Source organism: Pleurodeles waltl, chromosome 2_2 (assembly GCF_031143425.1).
Source record: "Pleurodeles waltl isolate 20211129_DDA chromosome 2_2, aPleWal1.hap1.20221129, whole genome shotgun sequence".
NCBI classification, from domain to species: Eukaryota; Metazoa; Chordata; class Amphibia; order Caudata; family Salamandridae; genus Pleurodeles; species Pleurodeles waltl.
Genome location: NC_090439.1, coordinates 1,170,733,823 through 1,170,751,623, shown reverse-complemented (window position 1 = coordinate 1,170,751,623; position 17,801 = coordinate 1,170,733,823). Strand labels below are relative to the sequence as shown.

The 17,801-nt window shown below is 44.3% G+C and overlaps 1 protein-coding gene across 2 annotated transcripts in view; it reads right to left on the bottom strand.

The window, feature by feature from the left end:
* PARP10 (poly(ADP-ribose) polymerase family member 10) overlaps positions 1-17,801 on the bottom strand; it is a 227,371-nt gene that overhangs the window by 187,879 nt on the left and 21,691 nt on the right. For both annotated transcript variants that reach the window (XM_069221161.1, XM_069221160.1), the window contains exon 2: positions 12,461-12,641. In XM_069221161.1, coding sequence (XP_069077262.1) covers positions 12,461-12,638 — 178 coding nt within the window. In that variant the 5' untranslated portion in view covers positions 12,639-12,641. The remainder of the gene's footprint in view (positions 1-12,460; positions 12,642-17,801) is intronic.

The window sequence follows — 17,801 nt, the reverse complement described above, 5'->3', positions numbered from 1 at the left end:
CCGCCAGGAGGTTGGACTGTCCCGGCACAAGTTCTGCTTTCAGAGAAATTTGATTCTCTATGGCCCACTCCCAAATGCTCTGGGCTTGATGTGAGAGCCCTAACGATTTCGTTCCTCCCTGTTTTTTCAGACATAAGAATGGACAACACCACAAATATGTTCTAAGAACTGTTGAGTTCTGGATTTTTTGCAAGAAAGCTTTTAGTGCCAGATCGATTGACTTTAGCTCCAGTTGGTTTATGTGAAGCTTTTTCTCAATTTGCGTCCAGTTGCCACTTATTTCCAAATCATGAAGGTGGGCACCCCAACCTTTGAGGGACACACCTGCTGTTATTATGAAATTCGGAACTTGTTGCAGAAATGAGAGTCCCTCGGACAGATCTGACGGTTTTGTCTTCCAAGACATGGCAGTTTTTAATAGCTGATGTGATCTGAATCTGATCTTCGAAGGAGCCGTTCACCTGGAGCCACTGGCTGTCTAACTGCTCCTACAGAGGCCGCATGTGTAGTTGGCAATTCTGAACCAGCGGAATACACAAAGTAATCATTCCCATAAAAGACCCTACTGAAACAAACTTTTTTGCCGAGAGCTTGTGAGCCTTCTGGCAGATTTTTTTCGATCTCTCCTGGTATGGAAATGCTTTGCTTTGTGTAGTATCCAATAGAGCTCCCAGGAAATTGAATATTTTTGTGGGATGGTGTAGGAGGCTGGACTGGCTTGTAGTGAGTACCAAGGGGTACTTGCACCTTGCACCAGGCCCAGTTATCCCTTATTAGTGTATAGGGTGTCTAGCAGCATAGGCTAATAGGTAATGGTAGCTTAGCAGAGCAGCTTAGGCTGAACTAGGAGACGAGTGAAGCTCCTACAGTACCACTAGTGTCATATGCACAATATCATAAGAAAACACAATACACAGATATACTAAAAATAAAGGTACTTTATTTTTATGACAATATGCCAAAAGTATCTCAGTGAGTACCCTCAGTATGAGGATAGCAAATATACACAAGATATATGTACACAATACCAAAAATATGCAGTATAGTATTAGAAAACAGTGCAAACAATGTATAGTTACAATAGGATGCAATGGGGACACATAGGGATAGGGGCAACACAAACCATATACTCCAAAAGTGGAATGCGAACCACGAATGGACCCCAAACCTATGTGACCTTGTAGAGGGTCGCTGGGACTGTAAGAAAACAGTGAGGGTTAGAAAAATAGCCCACCCCAAGACCCTGAAAAGTAGGTGTAAAGTGCACCTAAGTTCCCCAGAGAGCACAGAAGTCGTGATAGGGGAATTCTGCAAGGAAGACCAACACCAGCAATGCAACAACAATGGATTTCCAGACGAGAGTACCTGTGGAACAAGGGGACCAAGTCCAAGAGTCACACTCAAGTCGTGAGTGGGCAGATGCCCAAGAAATGCCAGCTGAGGGTGCAAAGAAGCTGCCACAGGATGGTAGAAGCTGTGGATTCTGCAAGAACGAAGAGGACTAGGAACTTCCCCTTTGGAGGATGGATGTCCCACGTCGTGAAGAAGCTTGCAGAGGTGTTTCCGTGCAGAAAGACCGCCAACAAGCCTTGCTAGCTGCAAGGGTCGCGGTTAGGGTTTTTGGATGCTGCTGTGGCCCAGGAGGGACCAGGATGTCGCCAATTGCGTGAGGAGACAGAGGGGGGGTGGGGCCAGCAAGACAAGGAGCCCACTCAGAAGCAAGCAGCACCCGCAGAAGTGCCGGAACAGGCACTACGAAGAAGAGTGAACCGGAGCTCACCCGAAGTCACGAAAGAAGGTCCCACGACGCCGGAGGCCAACTCAGGAAGTCGTGCACTGCAGGTTAGAGTGTCGGGGACCCAGGCTTGGCTGTGCACAAAGGAAATCCTGGATGAGTGCACAGGAGCCGGAGCAGCTGCAAATCACGCAGTACCCAGCAATGCAGTCTAGCGTGGGGAGGAAAGGACTTACCTCCACCACACTTGGACTGAAGAGTCACTGGACTGTGGGAGTCACTTGGACAGAGTTGCTGAGTTCCAGGGACCATGCTCGTCGTGCTGAGAGGGGACCCAGAGGACCGGTGATGCAGTCTTTTGGTGCCTGCGGTTGCAGGGGGAAGATTTCGTCGACCCACAGGAGATTTCTTCGGAGCTTCTAGTGCAGAGAGGAGGCAGACTACCCCCACAGCATGCACCACCAGGAAAGCAGTCGAGAAGGCGGCTGGATCAGCGATACAAGGTTGCAGTAGTCGTCTTTGCTACTTTGTTGCGGTTTTGAAAGGCGTCCAGAGCAGTCAGCCGTCTATTCCTTGGCAGAAGGTGAAGAGAGAGATGCAGAGAAACTCTGATGAGCTCTTGCATTCGTTATGTAAAGAATTCCCCAAAGCAGAGACCCTAAATAGCCAGAAAAGGAGGTTTGGCTACTTAGGAAGGAGGATAGGCTAGCAACACAGGTAAGAGCCTATCAGAAGGAGTCTCTGACGTCACCTGCTGGCCCTGGCCACTCAGAGCAGTCCAGTGTGCCAGCAGCACCTCTGTTTCCAAGATGGCAGAGGTCTGGAGCACACTGGAGGAGCTCTGGGCACCTCCCAGGGGAGGTGCAGGTCAGGGGAGTGGTCACTCCCCTTTCCTTTGTCCAGTTTCGCGCCAGAGCAGGGCTGGGGGATCCCTGAACCGGTGTAGACTGGCTTATGCAGAGATGGGCACCATCTGTGCCCATCAAAGCATTTCCAGAGGCTGGGGGAGGCTACTCCTCCCCAGCCCTGACACCTTTTTCCAAAGGGAGAGGGTGTAACACCCTCTCTCTGAGGAAGTCCTTTGTTCTGCCTTCCTGGGCGAAGCCTGGCTGGACCCCAGGAGGGCAGAAACCTGTCTGAGGGGTTGGCAGCAGCAGCAGCTGCAGTGAAACCCCGGGAAAGGTAGTTTGGCAGTACCCGGGTCTGTGCTAGAGACTCGGGGGATCATGGAATTGTCTCCCCAATGCCAGAATGGCATTGGGGTGACAATTCCATGATCTTAGACATGTTACATGGCCTTGTTCGGAGTTACCATTGTGACGCTATACATATGTGGTGACATATGTATAGTGCACGCGTGTAATGGTGTCCCCGCACTCACAAAGTCCGGGGAGTTTGCCCTGAACAATGTGGGGGCACCTTGGCTAGTGCCAGGGTGCCCACACACTAAGTAACTTAGCACCCAACCTTTACCAGGTAAAGGTTAGACATATAGGTGACTTATAAGTTACTTAAGTGCAGTGGTAAATGTCTGTGAAATAACGTGGACGTAATTTCACTCAGGCTGCAGTGGCAGGCCTGTGTAAGAATTGTCAGAGCTCCCTATGGGTGGCAAAAGAAATGCTGCAGCCCATAGAGATCTCCTGGAACCCCAATACCCTGGGTACCTCAGTGCCATATACTAGGGAATTATAAGGGTGTTCCAGTATGCCAATGTAAATTGGTGAAATTGGTCACTAGCCTGTTAGTGACAATTTGGAAAGAAATGAGAGAGCATAACCACTGAGGTTCTGGTTAGCAGAGCCTCAGTGAGACAGTTAGTCATCACACAGGGAACACATACAGGGCACACTTATGAGCACTGGGGCCCTGGCTGGCAGGGTCCCAGTGACACATACAACTAAAACAACATATATACAGTGAAATATGGGGGTAACATGCCAGGCAAGATGGTACTTTCCTACAGATGGAAATGCAACTTTTGATGGTAAGGCTCAGACTTCTGAACAACTGTAGGCAAATGGATGTGTGTTGCACATCCTGATGTCGTGTAGATACCTTTATGAGCCAATCATCCAAGTATGGAAAAACCTGTATTCCTTGTTGTCTTAGGTGAGCTGCTACTGGGGCTAGCATTTTGGTAAATATTCTGGGGGCCGACTTTAGCCCAAATGATAGGACCCTGAACTGTAGATGCATACAAGCTACATTGAAATGGAGAAATTTTCAATGATTTTGCTGTATTGGGATATGAAAGTCCGCATCCCAGAGACCTAGAGATGTCATGTGATCGCCCATATTTAAGAGGCGTAGAATGTCCTGAAGCGTTACCATACAAAACGTTTGCTTTTTCAGGAACTTGTTTAAGGCTTGCAGATAAAAAAACGGGACTCCAATCCCCCGAAGGTTTTTTCACTAGAAAAAAGCAGGAGTGAAAACCCCCGGCCTCTATGAAGATGTGGGACGATTTCTAATCCTCCTTTGTGTAGCATGGAAGATATTTCCACAAGAAGTTGTTTTAAACGTGAAGGCGGTGGTCCTGATGGAGAAGTATTTGGTGGCTTCTGGAGGAATTCTAGAGTATGCCCCTTGGATACTATATCTAGTACCCATTTGTCAGAGGTTATCGCGGATCACTGAAGGATGTGGTAACTTATGATGCCTCCAATCTTTGATTCAAAGTGGGGTAGGTAACTGGTATCAATGTGCGGTCATTGTTCTCTGCCTGTTTCTCTGCCAAGGGTTGAATTCCTTCCTCTTGTGGGGTGCTTGTACACAGCTGTTGGTGGTAATCTGTATTGCTGTTGTCCATATTGTGGTCGATAGCCTATTTCTTCTCTAAACGTGGTATTTGAGAAGGTATTGTAGCTGGATTCTTCATCATTTTTAGGCCTTCCTGCCATATAAAATCTAGGATAGCTATGGCTCTCACTGACTTCTTTGCTGTCTCCTTAAAGTCATAGAAGAAAAGTCTGTCTCCCTAGATAGGATGGGTAACTCGAAGTGTTTAGCTGCTCTCTCCATCAGGTTATGGAGCCCACCTATATCTTCAGGAGGAGAGCCTACAGGTCCTGCGAAAGGTGGTGATGGAGTAGGTATTAGGAATTCGTCCTACTCACAAGGTGCAGCATCTGTTACTTCTCCTTCTTTTCTTTCCTCATCTGTGGTTTGAGGATCCTCCTGAGGTGGTTGGTCGAAAGGCATAGCCACATCTTGTCTGTGTGGAGTTCCTCGGATGGATAGGGACAGGAGCCTGTGGTACTTCTTCCTTTCATAAGGTTGTGGAACCGGTGCTGCCGGTACTGAAGGTGGAAACCGTCTATAGTAATCGTCCAACATATTTTGAAGATTTGTTACCAATGACATCGGCATAGTTATGGAGGTATCCGTATTCAGAATGTGAGGGATCTACCTGGTCTCTTGCTGAGTAATAGTTGTCCTGGTAGTGATCATAATCGTCATTATCTAGATCTTGACACTGAGCTGCGATGGACTGCTGGCTACCCCAAACATGCCTTCGTCCTGAGAGTATACATCATCCTCATTGTCTAAGAGGTGTTGAGGAGGGTATGGTAACACCTTGCTTAGTGAAGTATGCATTCGCATTTTCTCTTCACTGTTATCAACGATAGCAGCAAAACTTTTGCTTTCTCAGTGTTTGTCGTCAACAGGTCAGTAGTCAACGGTTTACTCGACGACGTACCTTTCGTCGAAGGGTCCCTCGTTGATGGGTCCCTCGTCGACAGACTCTTCTTTATTGTGTTTCTCGTCAATGTGCCCCTCGTAAGCAAGCCCCTCATCAATGGGTGTATCATCATCGAGGTTGTCTTTTTACATATTCGAGCAGTTATGATCGTCATCTATGACGGCGACTACGATGTGACAATCCTAGGAGACACCGCTGTGGTAAACGTCGATGTGATTGTTATCGTAGACGCAGTCGTCAATCCATGTGTCATCAACATTTGTTTTGTCAACGAGGATTTTTTGTTAGACTCTAGAGGGAATTTCTTTATTTTTGTAGTCGACAGTAAAGACAGTGAAGCACTTTTTGGGGGTGCTTTCTTCACTGATGGAGTTGCAGGCTCTGAGTCAACCTTTAAGACCTTTGAAAGAGTTTCTGTTCATGAAGCATAGCATTCTGTTGTTCCAGTGAAAGGTGCTTGGATTTTTTAAGTACTTTCTTAGGTGGTTCTGAAGAAAGTTTCTCTTTACTTTGAGGCCTTTTAAGAGATTGAGAGACCTGTGAGGAGGCTTTGCTCATCAGAAGGGCATTCCATTGCTTTTTGCCTCTGCAGCCACAGTAAAAAGACTCCTTTCTTGGTCTTTAAGAGTCTTATGAGTAAAGGTGCGACATATTTTGCAATCTCTCACCTTCTGATCCGGATGTAGACAGTATATACACTTCTTGCGTAGTTCATCAATATGAAGCCTTTTCTTCCCACAAGTGTCACAAATTCTGAAGAGTCCTTTTATAATTTGTTGCGATATCCTGTCCAATGAAAAATCCGATATATGACTGACTGACTGACATTTTCCTGTCAGTGTAGTAAGAAAGAATAGAAGCTGAGCAGAGCTGAGAGACTCCCTTAACACGACGTGCGGTAGAAAATCTGAGGGAATCAGCCTCTGTTGGTTCTAGAGGGTGCTGTCGCCTGATTGGTTGTAGTTCAGGTTTGGTTCTTTTTTTTGAAGAACAACATGGATAGGCTATGGCACTGAGGTCTAGTGTAGTACACTTACTGCTATGTATATTCAAAGTTACCGTGGGACTCCCACCTCGACGACGGGGATGAAAAAAAGTATGTGAATTGTAATGATGTAACATGGCTCCATGCCAGAACACTGGGCATGGAACCAGCTTGTTCTGAGGTTCTGTGATGCAGGGTTCTCTGCATGACAGTTGATATGCTGGCTGTTGGTTGAGGCTGTAATAAATACCTCCTACCACATATCTTCATCTGGTGTGGATTCACATTATTACACTGGCGACGAAGGTGGGATAAAATGGAACCCAGAGGAAGGGACAGCCTCAACAACAACAAAGAAGGAAGAGCTTGGATTATTTAAGAGAAAAACTGAGATAACTTACAGAGATGTGCTGGGAGAGGATCGAGCGTCTTGCAGCATGTTCTAGCGGAGAAAAGTGTGAAATTGCGGTTGTAGGGGCTTTGTGGAAAGCTGTTTGAGCATTTACTAAGGATCAAAGTGGTCTCTGGATGCTTCACGACGTCAGAAGGTCAGTGAGCAATTGAAAAAGGACTATAAGCTGTGGGAATTGTTGGCGGCCATCTTGAGTGTGGTGAAAGGAGAAAAACAAGCCAGATTGACTGAAGAAAATAGACTGGATGTTTGGTTGCGGCCATTTCGAGTGAGGAAAACGATCCGAGATTGCTCAAAGAGAAAGCAAGCCCAACTGCCTGAAGAAAACGGACTAAATGTTTCGTGGCGGCCATCTTAGATGAGGAAGAAGGAATTTTTTTTTATTTAAAAAAATAAATAAATAATTACAGCGCAATTGTTGGAGGACATCGAAGAAGAACATCGACGGTCTATTGGAAGTTGAAACAGACGGAGACTGGATAAGGATCACTATATTGGTTTGTGGTCACGGGAATATACATTTCTTTGGAAACTTTATTGCACTTGTGGAATACAAGTATTGGGCGTTGTAAAATGAAGTAAACTGAAAAGGTTGTCTCTGCGGTGACAAACACACCTAAAGACCCGTGTTTGATATAGCGGCATCGTGCTGGGACATACGGTGACTGGGAAACCTTTTGGACTTTAAGTACTTTTAGCAACTAGTAGGGTTTGGAATATATTGTGGGGAAGAAGTGTTTTACACCTCTTGTGAGTATGCAGAATGTTACGGCGCCGCCGTTTTTCTTGTCAGATCCTGGAGAACCGGTTATTAAGTGGAAGAAATGGAAAAAGATTTTTGAGAATTATGCCAGGGTGTGTGGTACGAATTTGAGTGGTGAAAGGAAGCAGGCACTTTTGTTACATTGTTTAGGGGGTGAAGGACAGGAGGTGTTGGAAAATCTACCTCCATTGTCGCAAGCTGATCAGAGGGGGTTGAATGAATATGAAATATGTGCAAGACAACTAGATTTACATTACTTGCCAAAGATTAGTACTATTATTGAAAGGTACCATTTTGGTTTGCGGGAGCAAGGGAAAGAGGAGAGTGTTGAAGAATATATTACGGCGTTACGGAAGTTGGCTTCAAGTTGTAAATTTGGGGCGTTGGTAGAAGAAAGGATTAGAGATCAGTTTGTGCTGAGGTGTTGCAGTGATAAAGTGAGGGAAGAACTCTGGCTAAAGGACGAGCCACCGTTGGATGAGGTTGTTAGTATTGCAAAAAGGGTAGCGCATATGTTAAAGTGTGTTGGAGAACTAAGTAAAGCACATAAAGAAGACAAGGTCAGTGTAAAAGCACAAGAAGTGGAGTGTCAAGTCATACAAAAAGATGAGAAGAAAAAAAAAGTATGAGGGTGTCAGTGAGAAAGGTGTTGTAATTGAAAATAGCGCAGAAAAGACACAGGGGAATAGGAGTTTTGCAACACCTTTTCAAGGAAATTGCTACAGATGTGGAAGATTTGGACACATGGCTAATGCAAGTGAGTGTCCTGCTAATAGGATTACTTGTAATGTTTGCGGAAAAAGAGGACATTTTGGGAAAAATTGTAGGATGAGGAATAGGAGAGATTCTAGATCAGAAATAAAGGAAGTCAGTTTTCAAGTTAGTGAGAGTTAGGTGGAACACCCCTCTGAATGGGTTTTGGTGGGGGATGTTAGAGTCAAAATGAAATTTGATTCGTGCTCTCACATCACGTTTCTCTCAAAGGATCTTTTTATGAAGAATTTTCAAGGAAGGAAGAAACTGTTCAAACCTAATATTAAACCTACGGGTTATGGTGGGTTGCCAATTAAGTTATTAGGTTATTTTGATGACTGCATTGAGTACAATGGTAGGTTCACTGATGCTAGGATTTATGTTGCTGAGAGGGGTGATAATTTGTTGAGCTGGAGTCATCAAGCACGTTTGGGTGTCATTCTCAATCCTAATGCACATCCATCTGTTCAGGTACAATCTATTGAGGGTGACGAAAACAAGTTTGTGAGAGCTTTTGGGGAATTGTTCAGTGACACCTTGGGGTGTTTAAAGGGGTACAATCACCATATTAAGTTGAAACAGGGCGCAGTACCAGTTGTAGCAAAAGCTAGACGCATTCCCATTTGTGTCCAAGACGCTGTACAAAAAGAGATAGATAAATTGTTGTCCACTGGTGTTATACAGCCTGTAGAGGCAACGGAGTGGTTAGCTCCCATTGTTGTGGCACGTAAACCAAATAATGAAATCCGTCTATGTGTGGATCTTCGTGCCTTAAATAAAGAAGTGGTGGTTGACAAGTTCCCACTTCCCAATATTGAGGAATTAGTATCATCGTTGGATGGTGCTTGTTATTTTACCACTCTGGATATGGCATCAGCATACCATCAGGTTCCGTTGAGTAAAGAGTGTCAAGAATTAACGGCTTTTATTACGCCAATGGGGGCCTTCAAGTTTTTGCGTATGCCGTTTGGGCTGGTTTCTGCGGCCTCAGTATTCCAGAGGATTATGGAAGATCTTTTTAAAGGCATTTCAGGCGTAAAGTGCTACCAGGACGATGTATTAATATGTGGGAGAGACGTGAGAGAACATGATGAGAGGTTGCATGCTGTGCTTAAAAGGATGCTTGATGCTGGGTTATCTCTTAGGCGAAGCAAATGTAAATTTGGAGTCACTGAACTGGACTATTTGGGTCATCATATTTCACGGCAGGGGGTGAGTCCTAAAAAGGATTTGGTGGACACTATCGAAATGTTAAAAGAACCGTGTACAAAAGATGAGGTTTCTTCATTCTTAGGTATGGCAGAATTTTATAACAAATTTATACGAAATTTTGCAGATAAGACAGTAAATCTAAGGAAGTTGATGTGTAAGAATGCAGAGTTTGTTTGGACGGAAGAGTGTGGTACAGAATTTAAACAAGTAAAAAATGATCTCAGGAATGCACCAAACTTACAAGCTTTTGTACCTGGGAATCCCACTTTCATTGTTACTGATGCGAGTATAAAGGGGCTGGGTGCTCTTCTTTTTCAGATCAGGAAGGGCCAAGAGGTGCTAATAGCTTGTGTTTCAAGATGCTTGAAAGGGGCAGAGATAGGGTATTCTGTTATAGAGAAGGAAGCGTTGGCAATTTTCTGGGCCATAAACAAGTTCAGAAAATTTGTGTGGGGATCTTCTTTCGTAGTCAGGTCTGATCATAAACCCCGGAAAGAAATTTTTGAGAAGAAGGGTTTGGACTCAATTTCCTCGAGGATCAGGAGATGGGTCATTTCCTTACAGGAGTATAACTTCATGTTTGAATACATTCCGGGAAAGACAAATGTAACGGCAGACTGTCTGTCGAGATTGGTGGAGGTGGTAGGGAATGATAAATCTCAGGATGAAAATGATCAATGTGATGCTGAGTGTGGCATAAGAGTTTGTGATGTTACGCTGGGGGCTGTAAAGGAAGATGAATGGAGGGATGAGTTGCAAAAGGATAGTGAATTGTGTTCTGTGATGTCTCTTTTGGAACAGCATAAGTCTCGAAGTCTGGTTAAACCTTGGTCGCTAGTTGCGAATGAGTTAGCCGTTGTTGATGGTATTCTAATGAGGGGCACAAGAATTACTCCCCCATTGAGTTTGAGAGAAGTCATCGTGAACATGGCTCATGAAGGGCATATGGGCATTTCTAAAACCAAAGAGCGCATCCGTCAGGATTTCTGGTGGCCTGGATTAGATTTGATGGTGGAACGTACTGTTAGGGAGTGTACACCTTGTCAAGCTAGTGATAAGGTGCTCAAACCAAGATGTTCACCTATGGTTTGTAAAAGTTTACCAAAAAGTCCATGGGATGAATTAGCTATCGATATTGTGGGGCCATTGCATGGAGAACATCAGACTCCTTACCTGTTGGTGTTGCTGGATTTGTATTCACGATGGGTGGAGGTGAGTTTGGTGAGAGAGATCACTTCTCAATCTGTGATCAGTTTTTTAGAATCTGTGTTAAAACGCGAGAGTTTTCCTAACTCTATTCTTTCTGACAATGGTCCGCAGTTCTGTTCTGCTCAGATGGAGGAGTATTTTGTAAAATGTGGAATTGTACATAAAAAAATTGCGTTATATCATCCAGAGGCGAATGGTGCTTTGGAGAGATTTAACAGGACTTTAAAAGAGAGTATACAATTAGCAAAGGTAAACTGTTTAGATTGGAGAAAAGAACTGCAGGGTCGTATAACAGCTTACAGGTACACTCCTCATGCATCAACGGGGAAGACTCCTTTTGAACTGCTCAGGGGAAGGTCTCCAAATACTTGTTTGTGTCCTGGCTGGATGGTTGCTGGGAAGGGTTTGAAAAACAATGGTATTGGGGAATGGAGAGACAAAGAAGTGTCTCTGCAAAGCAATAGGAAGATTTATGTTGATAAAAGGAATAATGCGAAAGTTACAAATTTTGAGGTTGGAGATAAAGTAAAGGTCAAAGCTCCTGTTGGGTGTCAAAATTGGTCAAAATATACCTCTCCAAAAACTATCATTAAGCTGTTTAAAAATGCTGTCAAGACGGATGATGGTCGCATCTGGAATCATAGTCGTGTAGCACATTTTGGGGGGTGTGGTGTGGCCGACAGGAGAGATGATACTTCTTATCGTTTTCCCTCTGACATTGATTTAAGGTCTGATCATACTCGTAGGAGTGTCAGAACACGCAGGTTTCCTTTACATTTGCGTGATTTTGTGTAGTTCTTTCTACTCGCTTTTTCTTTCTGTTCAAATGTGTTTTTGTTCTCATGTTACTTCTGTTCTAATGTAAAGAGGAAGAAGTGTAATGATGTAACATGGCTCCATGCCAGAACACTGGGCATGGAACCAGCTTGTTCTGAGGTTCTGTGATGCAGGGTTCTCTGCATGACAGTTGATATGCTGGCTGTTGGTTGAGGCTGTAATAAATACCTCCTACCACATATCTTCATCTGGTGTGGATTCACATTATTACATGAATCTATGAAAGATCCGATACTGGAGAAGATGTGATTCTGGGAAAGGCCTTCAGCTTCCTGTGCCTCATATTGTAAATACTGCAAGTAAAAAATAAGAAATTTTGAAATATGCTTATCACAAAAATCCAAGTGCACAGCGCAGTAGTCCATTGCACTGTGTACATGCCAGAGTACACAGGAGCGTCTTCAGCGCTGTGTTCTTCAATTTATGGTTCTCAGTCAACAGGGTATAGCGCTTCCAGTCCTGAGTAGAAGAAGGTGCAGTTTTGGTTTGCTTCAATTGAGCCAATGGCACACTCACTCATCATTACAATGGTTTGTAACACAGACATACAGCACTAGACACATGGTGTCCTGGCGATGGAGCTAGGCAGCCACATTAGCTGAATCCCCTACTGTTCCAGCTGTACTTTGGTGCACCTCTACAGCGAATAGCTTCTCAATATTTTGGAAACATACTATGTTGCAAATGATTTAATCAAGAAACCACATTGCCATTGTTGCCTGAAACCCCCAATTTCCTGCATTTATTGATTCTCACCATAACACCACATGCAGGTGAATACTGGAGAAGCTGTTCAAGGCGTGAAAATGGTAAGGAACAGTCAATTTCTGGCCTCATTTTATAATTACCATCAGGATCTTCAAAAGTCAGGACTGCACATTTCCCATGGCGCTGGTGGGACTTTATCGGGCCCCCCAAAGAGCGACGCCGACTCTCAAAATAAAGCAGCAGCAGGTCTGTTCCAATGGTGTCGATGAGTCCATCCACCAACACCGTGGCAGGATCCTGGTCAGCTTCTTCTGCCATTATCTGGAAAGGGAAAGATCTTCAGTTAGGAGAAAGCACAACAAATATTAGCCAACTGGAGCTCAGTGGGAGTAAAATCTGTACTCCAAGTCAATTGATCTCTTTTTCAACATATGGCACCACCTCCTGGTCAGAGGAACCATTTCAAACGGACATGAACAGTGAGCCTACAAGAGTCATGTGCTCCTGGTTGGGGACCATGTGTCTTGTTCATTACTGCATCCTCAGTACAATGAGTGCTGACTACGAACATTTAATCAGCTGGATTGGAAGTATGTTAATAGTGAACTGGTTTGGAGTTTAGAAGCTACTGCAAGAGATGAGTATCACCCTCCAAACGTTGCACCCACTAATGTCCAATTACAGGTTGGCATGACAACAACAGGGAGTTCTGCACTGGCCGTCAATAGTGCTGTCTCAAGTGTGTCTGATGGCCAATAAGCTACTTTATATTTTTTGTAAGCAAAAAAAAAAAACAGACGAGTACTAATTCCTAACTCCAAACGGCGCTACAGAGATTTGTAATCTCCTATGGGAAATGGTCAGGCATGCGTACCTGCGTAAGAGCATCTAGGGCTGTACCACCAAACACATACCTCGAATGTACAACACTTCAGAGTCTGCTTTCATTATGCTTCATGGACAGACTAACTGCACTTTTGGAGACGATGTACTCCAGTGTTTAAACTACTGCAGAGAAGCTCAAGTTGTAATCCCAGCTTGTAGCTTGACTGGATTCCATCTTTCCTCAACTCCCATAACTATCAAACATAGAAGCACAACATCAATAACCAAGCATACTTCCAAACTTAAGCTGCAACTTAACAAAATGTGTCAGTGTGTCTCATCATGAAGTTAGCGCTTCACACTGTGGTTGTTTCAATATATTATTAGGGTGCAGTGTGTAAAGTATTGGGTTGTAGTTGCACTGTAGCTGTAGTATTTGATAGTAGCACTGTAGATATGCCAACGTAACTGTAGAATGAGCGTTGCCATTGGGTATGGTTTTTATTGTGTAGAGTTGTAGCACCGATGCTGCAGTGTTAACAATGCACCTTTGAGTCCGTGTACCTTCTGCCAGGACTGGAATAGGCAGTTCTCAATAGACTTAGGGCCGGATTTAGATCTTGGAGGAGGAGAATACAAACATGACGGATATCCTGTTCGCCGTATTACAATCCCATTATATCCTATGGAGATAAGAATATGACTGACAGGATATCCGTCTTCCATCTGCCGAGATCTAAGTCGGGCCCTTCGCCCTCTTTTGGTGCAAGGGGTAAAGTAGCTGCTGGTGGCTGGGGGGGGGGGGCTTTCAGATGCTGCAGACAGATCACTTAGAGACACAAGAAGAGGAACATACACTATAAACACCAATTTGTGGAGAACTTGGGTCTCATCAACGTATGGCGTACGCATCACCATACTAATATTCCACTCAGGAAACCGTACTACAAAACAGAGGGAAGATGGATGGGCTGCACAGGGCCACCATTATTTCTATGAAAATAAGCACTCAGTGGAATTGAATGCAACCCTGCATGAAGCATAGAAGATGGTGATTAAGGTACAAACAATGCCTCAACTGCCGCCCTTAAGAGGAAATGGGTTGATGCTGACCTGTTGGAGAATGATGTCCTTTATCTAGACTCAGAATTTTCCCTACAGCTAAAATGAAAAGAATACCAAGCACTAACAAATAACAAGGGGTATAATCAATATTGGAAACTACAAACAACTCAATGAGGTTAGACATAAGGCAATAAAGCTTGGGCATAGCTTGGGAAGCAGGTACTAGATTGATAGGGGAACTAAAGTGCCCAAATCAGGCTACGGTCCGTAACAATATAAATATGACTAAGAACTTTGCTGATTTCTATTGATCCTTCTACAGAAGAGAAGGTGAAGGAGCTATAGGCTGATATTGAGACACCAGTGCTTTCTCAGACAGATAAAGATGCAACAGAACTGGATATAACAGTCAAAGAGGTAGGGCAGGCTCCTAAAGGTATGCAATTAGGTAAAGTCCCCCCCCCCCACCCTGCAACAGTTTACCCATAGAACCATACAAAAGAATGGCAGGTAAGGTAAACAAACACCCATCTCCTAATTATGTAGAAGGTTTAAAGAGAAGAGATGATGACTTATGATCTATGAATGGCCACAATACAGTAGTGACAATACAAAAAGGAGGGAAACCCCAAGAGGAGTGTCCCTCAAACAGGCCCATTTCCCCCATAAACCAAAATACTCACGAAAATCATGACTACCAGACTGTGGGGAATATGGCATACACTAAAAAAACTAATGGAACCAGAGGTGGTTCTGCCATCGGATGCAGCCAAGGACTTTAACTCTATATGGCCCTATAAAAAACTTTGGAGTCCTTAAGAAGATGGGTTTTGGACACAGGTTCTTGGAGAGTCTAGAACTACTTTACAGAAAACCACTGCCCATGGTCAAGGTTAATGGGGTCCTGTCTATGTCTTTCCAGACAGAGATGGGAACAAAGCACAGATGTCCCGTCACCTATGATTTTCGTGCTGGCATCATTGGCCCCTTGGGTATGTGAAGATTCACTAGCTCAAAGCCAGCAATGTGCTCTTATATGGGATAAGAGATTTTACATGTATGCGGGCAAAAATCTCTTGTATGTGGGACAATAGATATTAGCAGAGATAGGATCCTACAAATATTTAATATATTTAGTAAATACTCTGGCTTTCATATTAACTGGGGGAAATCAATATGGTATGTCCTAACTGAACAGTCCCCCACCCCAGATATGGTGGCTCGTGGCACACCTGCAGCCAGAACACCATTAGAGACTTCAAAGAGTAAAAAAGAAAGAAAAAAAAAAGGCAGCAGGATTGTTCCTTCTATGCAACCAGGATCTGGATTAACATCCCCATATCCACCAGAACTATCCCAATGCTGCTTAATTTAGGAAAGAGTTGAAGGCTGACCTTTTTAAAGAACACTACATCATGGTGCATTTACTGTCCTTAAAACAGACACTACTCTAATCACTAAATAACTTTTTCCTTGTCTTTGACCCGATACAACCCTCCGAACTCTTGGCTAGGTTTGTTCTATTTAAATAACATATAGATAAATATGAGGGAGTTATTGCCCCACTCGATATACAACAATATTACTGGGCCTCCCAAATGGGTTCCTGAACAAAGGAACATAGCTCTGAGATAGTGATCTTCTTGGGAAGGTAGGCAGCTTGCAGGGCTTATAAAAGTGGGACCTAAAAGGGACCCGTAGATATTGGGATGAGACTGAACCAATATCATCTGAGACACTGCAGAGGGATTACATGTTAGCAGACACGGAGGCCTACAGAGATCTGCAATATCGATGTTCTTACGGCACAGGTCCCATGTAGAACTAATATCGAGAACCAGTCCAAGCTGGAGGATACAGATCTATCAGAACCCATTCTCAAAAAGGTAACGCGCATTATACACAAAACAAATTAGCTCACCTGACCCTTTGGGAGATTATCAGTTTAGATGTATGTGAATTAACAGACTGGAAAACCCACTAGAGGTTCCCAGGGAGGTGGTAAAACAGGGTTTCGTCTGGTGCACGTGAAAATCCTGCATAAGGCGTATTACACTAGGATCAGCCGAAAAAGGACGGAAATAGAGATGATATGTGCCTCAGGGGCTGTAATCAGCTGGACACTTACATTCACACCCTGTGGTCATGCCTGTGCTTCAACACTTTTTGGTCTCAGCAAAGCTTGGGTGTTCAAACTGAAAAACAATTGAAACTGTATATTTTGGGGGGCTGAAATACTGTGTGCTCTTGGGTTAATGGTAGCCAAGAGAAATGTGGTGAGCTGAGAAGATATCCCAACCGGACACAAAAACATGGAGGAAGGATAGGGATTGGCACATGCTAGCTTAGGGGACAGGCTGCCCTAAAAATGGAAGAAAATATTAAGGCCATGTTGAGGTATGCTGTTGGATTATCTCTCGGATAGGGACATTGTTGGCAGTCGACTTCAAACAAAATATCCTCATCCATTAAGACACAATATAGGCACCTAGAATGTGGCGCCACTAGACCACAAGGAATTATGTTTACCTTATGTTTTTGGGCAGCGACCACCTTAGGCAAGGGTCGCTGCCCCATGGGCAATCATTTTTTATATGTTTCAGCCCCCCCACCCCCCCCCCCCCATATCCCAGCCCCCCACCGGGGTTATATCGGCCATGTTTTTGGGGTTGAAACCCACTAGGCGCCAGGGATTGTGTGGTGTGTTTGGAGGCATCTCTTGGGCAAGGGTCGCCCCCCCCCCCAAAGGGGGAAAAATTTGTATTGGCCATTTCTAACCCCCTTGGGGGCAGATGGGCCTATTTTTTTAGGCCCATCTGCCCCAAAGGAGGGCAGAAACCACCAATACGCCAGGGATTTCCCCCCCCCCCTTTTGTTTTGTGCTGGGGGTGCCCCCTTTGGCAAGGGTCACCCCCTAAAGGGGGCACAGAGCTGTTACCCATTTCTGCCCCCTTGGGGGCAGATCAGCCTATTTTCTTCAGGCCCATCTGCCCCCTAGACACCAGGGACAATTTCTAAGTTCTTGGTGGCGGGGTGTTTGTCAACTGGCGAAGTATTTGTGATTATAACAGTTTATTTCTTCTTTGTGTTCTAGCTCAAAGCTTTTGCTTCCTTTACTGTGGAGCCTTGCGGTTTTGGCAGTAGTTGTCCTGGGGTTTGCATAGTTGCATGTTTTAGGTAAATGAAAGCAATTTATTCCAAAGGAGTATTGTTGACATGCATGTATGACATGTTTGTAGGTGGTGTACTAAATGTAGTATTGTGTGTGAAATTGTCCTTAGATTTGAGCACAATGATATTTGTGTTGTCATATGTCTAATTTGCTTTTTTATTTTTAGTAGGATATCATTGGTGGTTGTTGTGTCTGTGCAGAGTAGTTGCTGGTGAGTAGCTTTTTCAGACAAGTGAGTGGTATAGTTTTTTAGTACATTACTCTTTGTGATAAAGCTACACTTTGTTTATTACTTATTTTAGTGTTGGTGTTTGTTGGCAATCCATTTGTTGTTAGTGAGGATCATGGCCAGCCGCAGAGTGACCGCTCAGCAGGTTGTTGGCATGCTTTTTGAGCCGTCTTCAGACCATGATTACAAG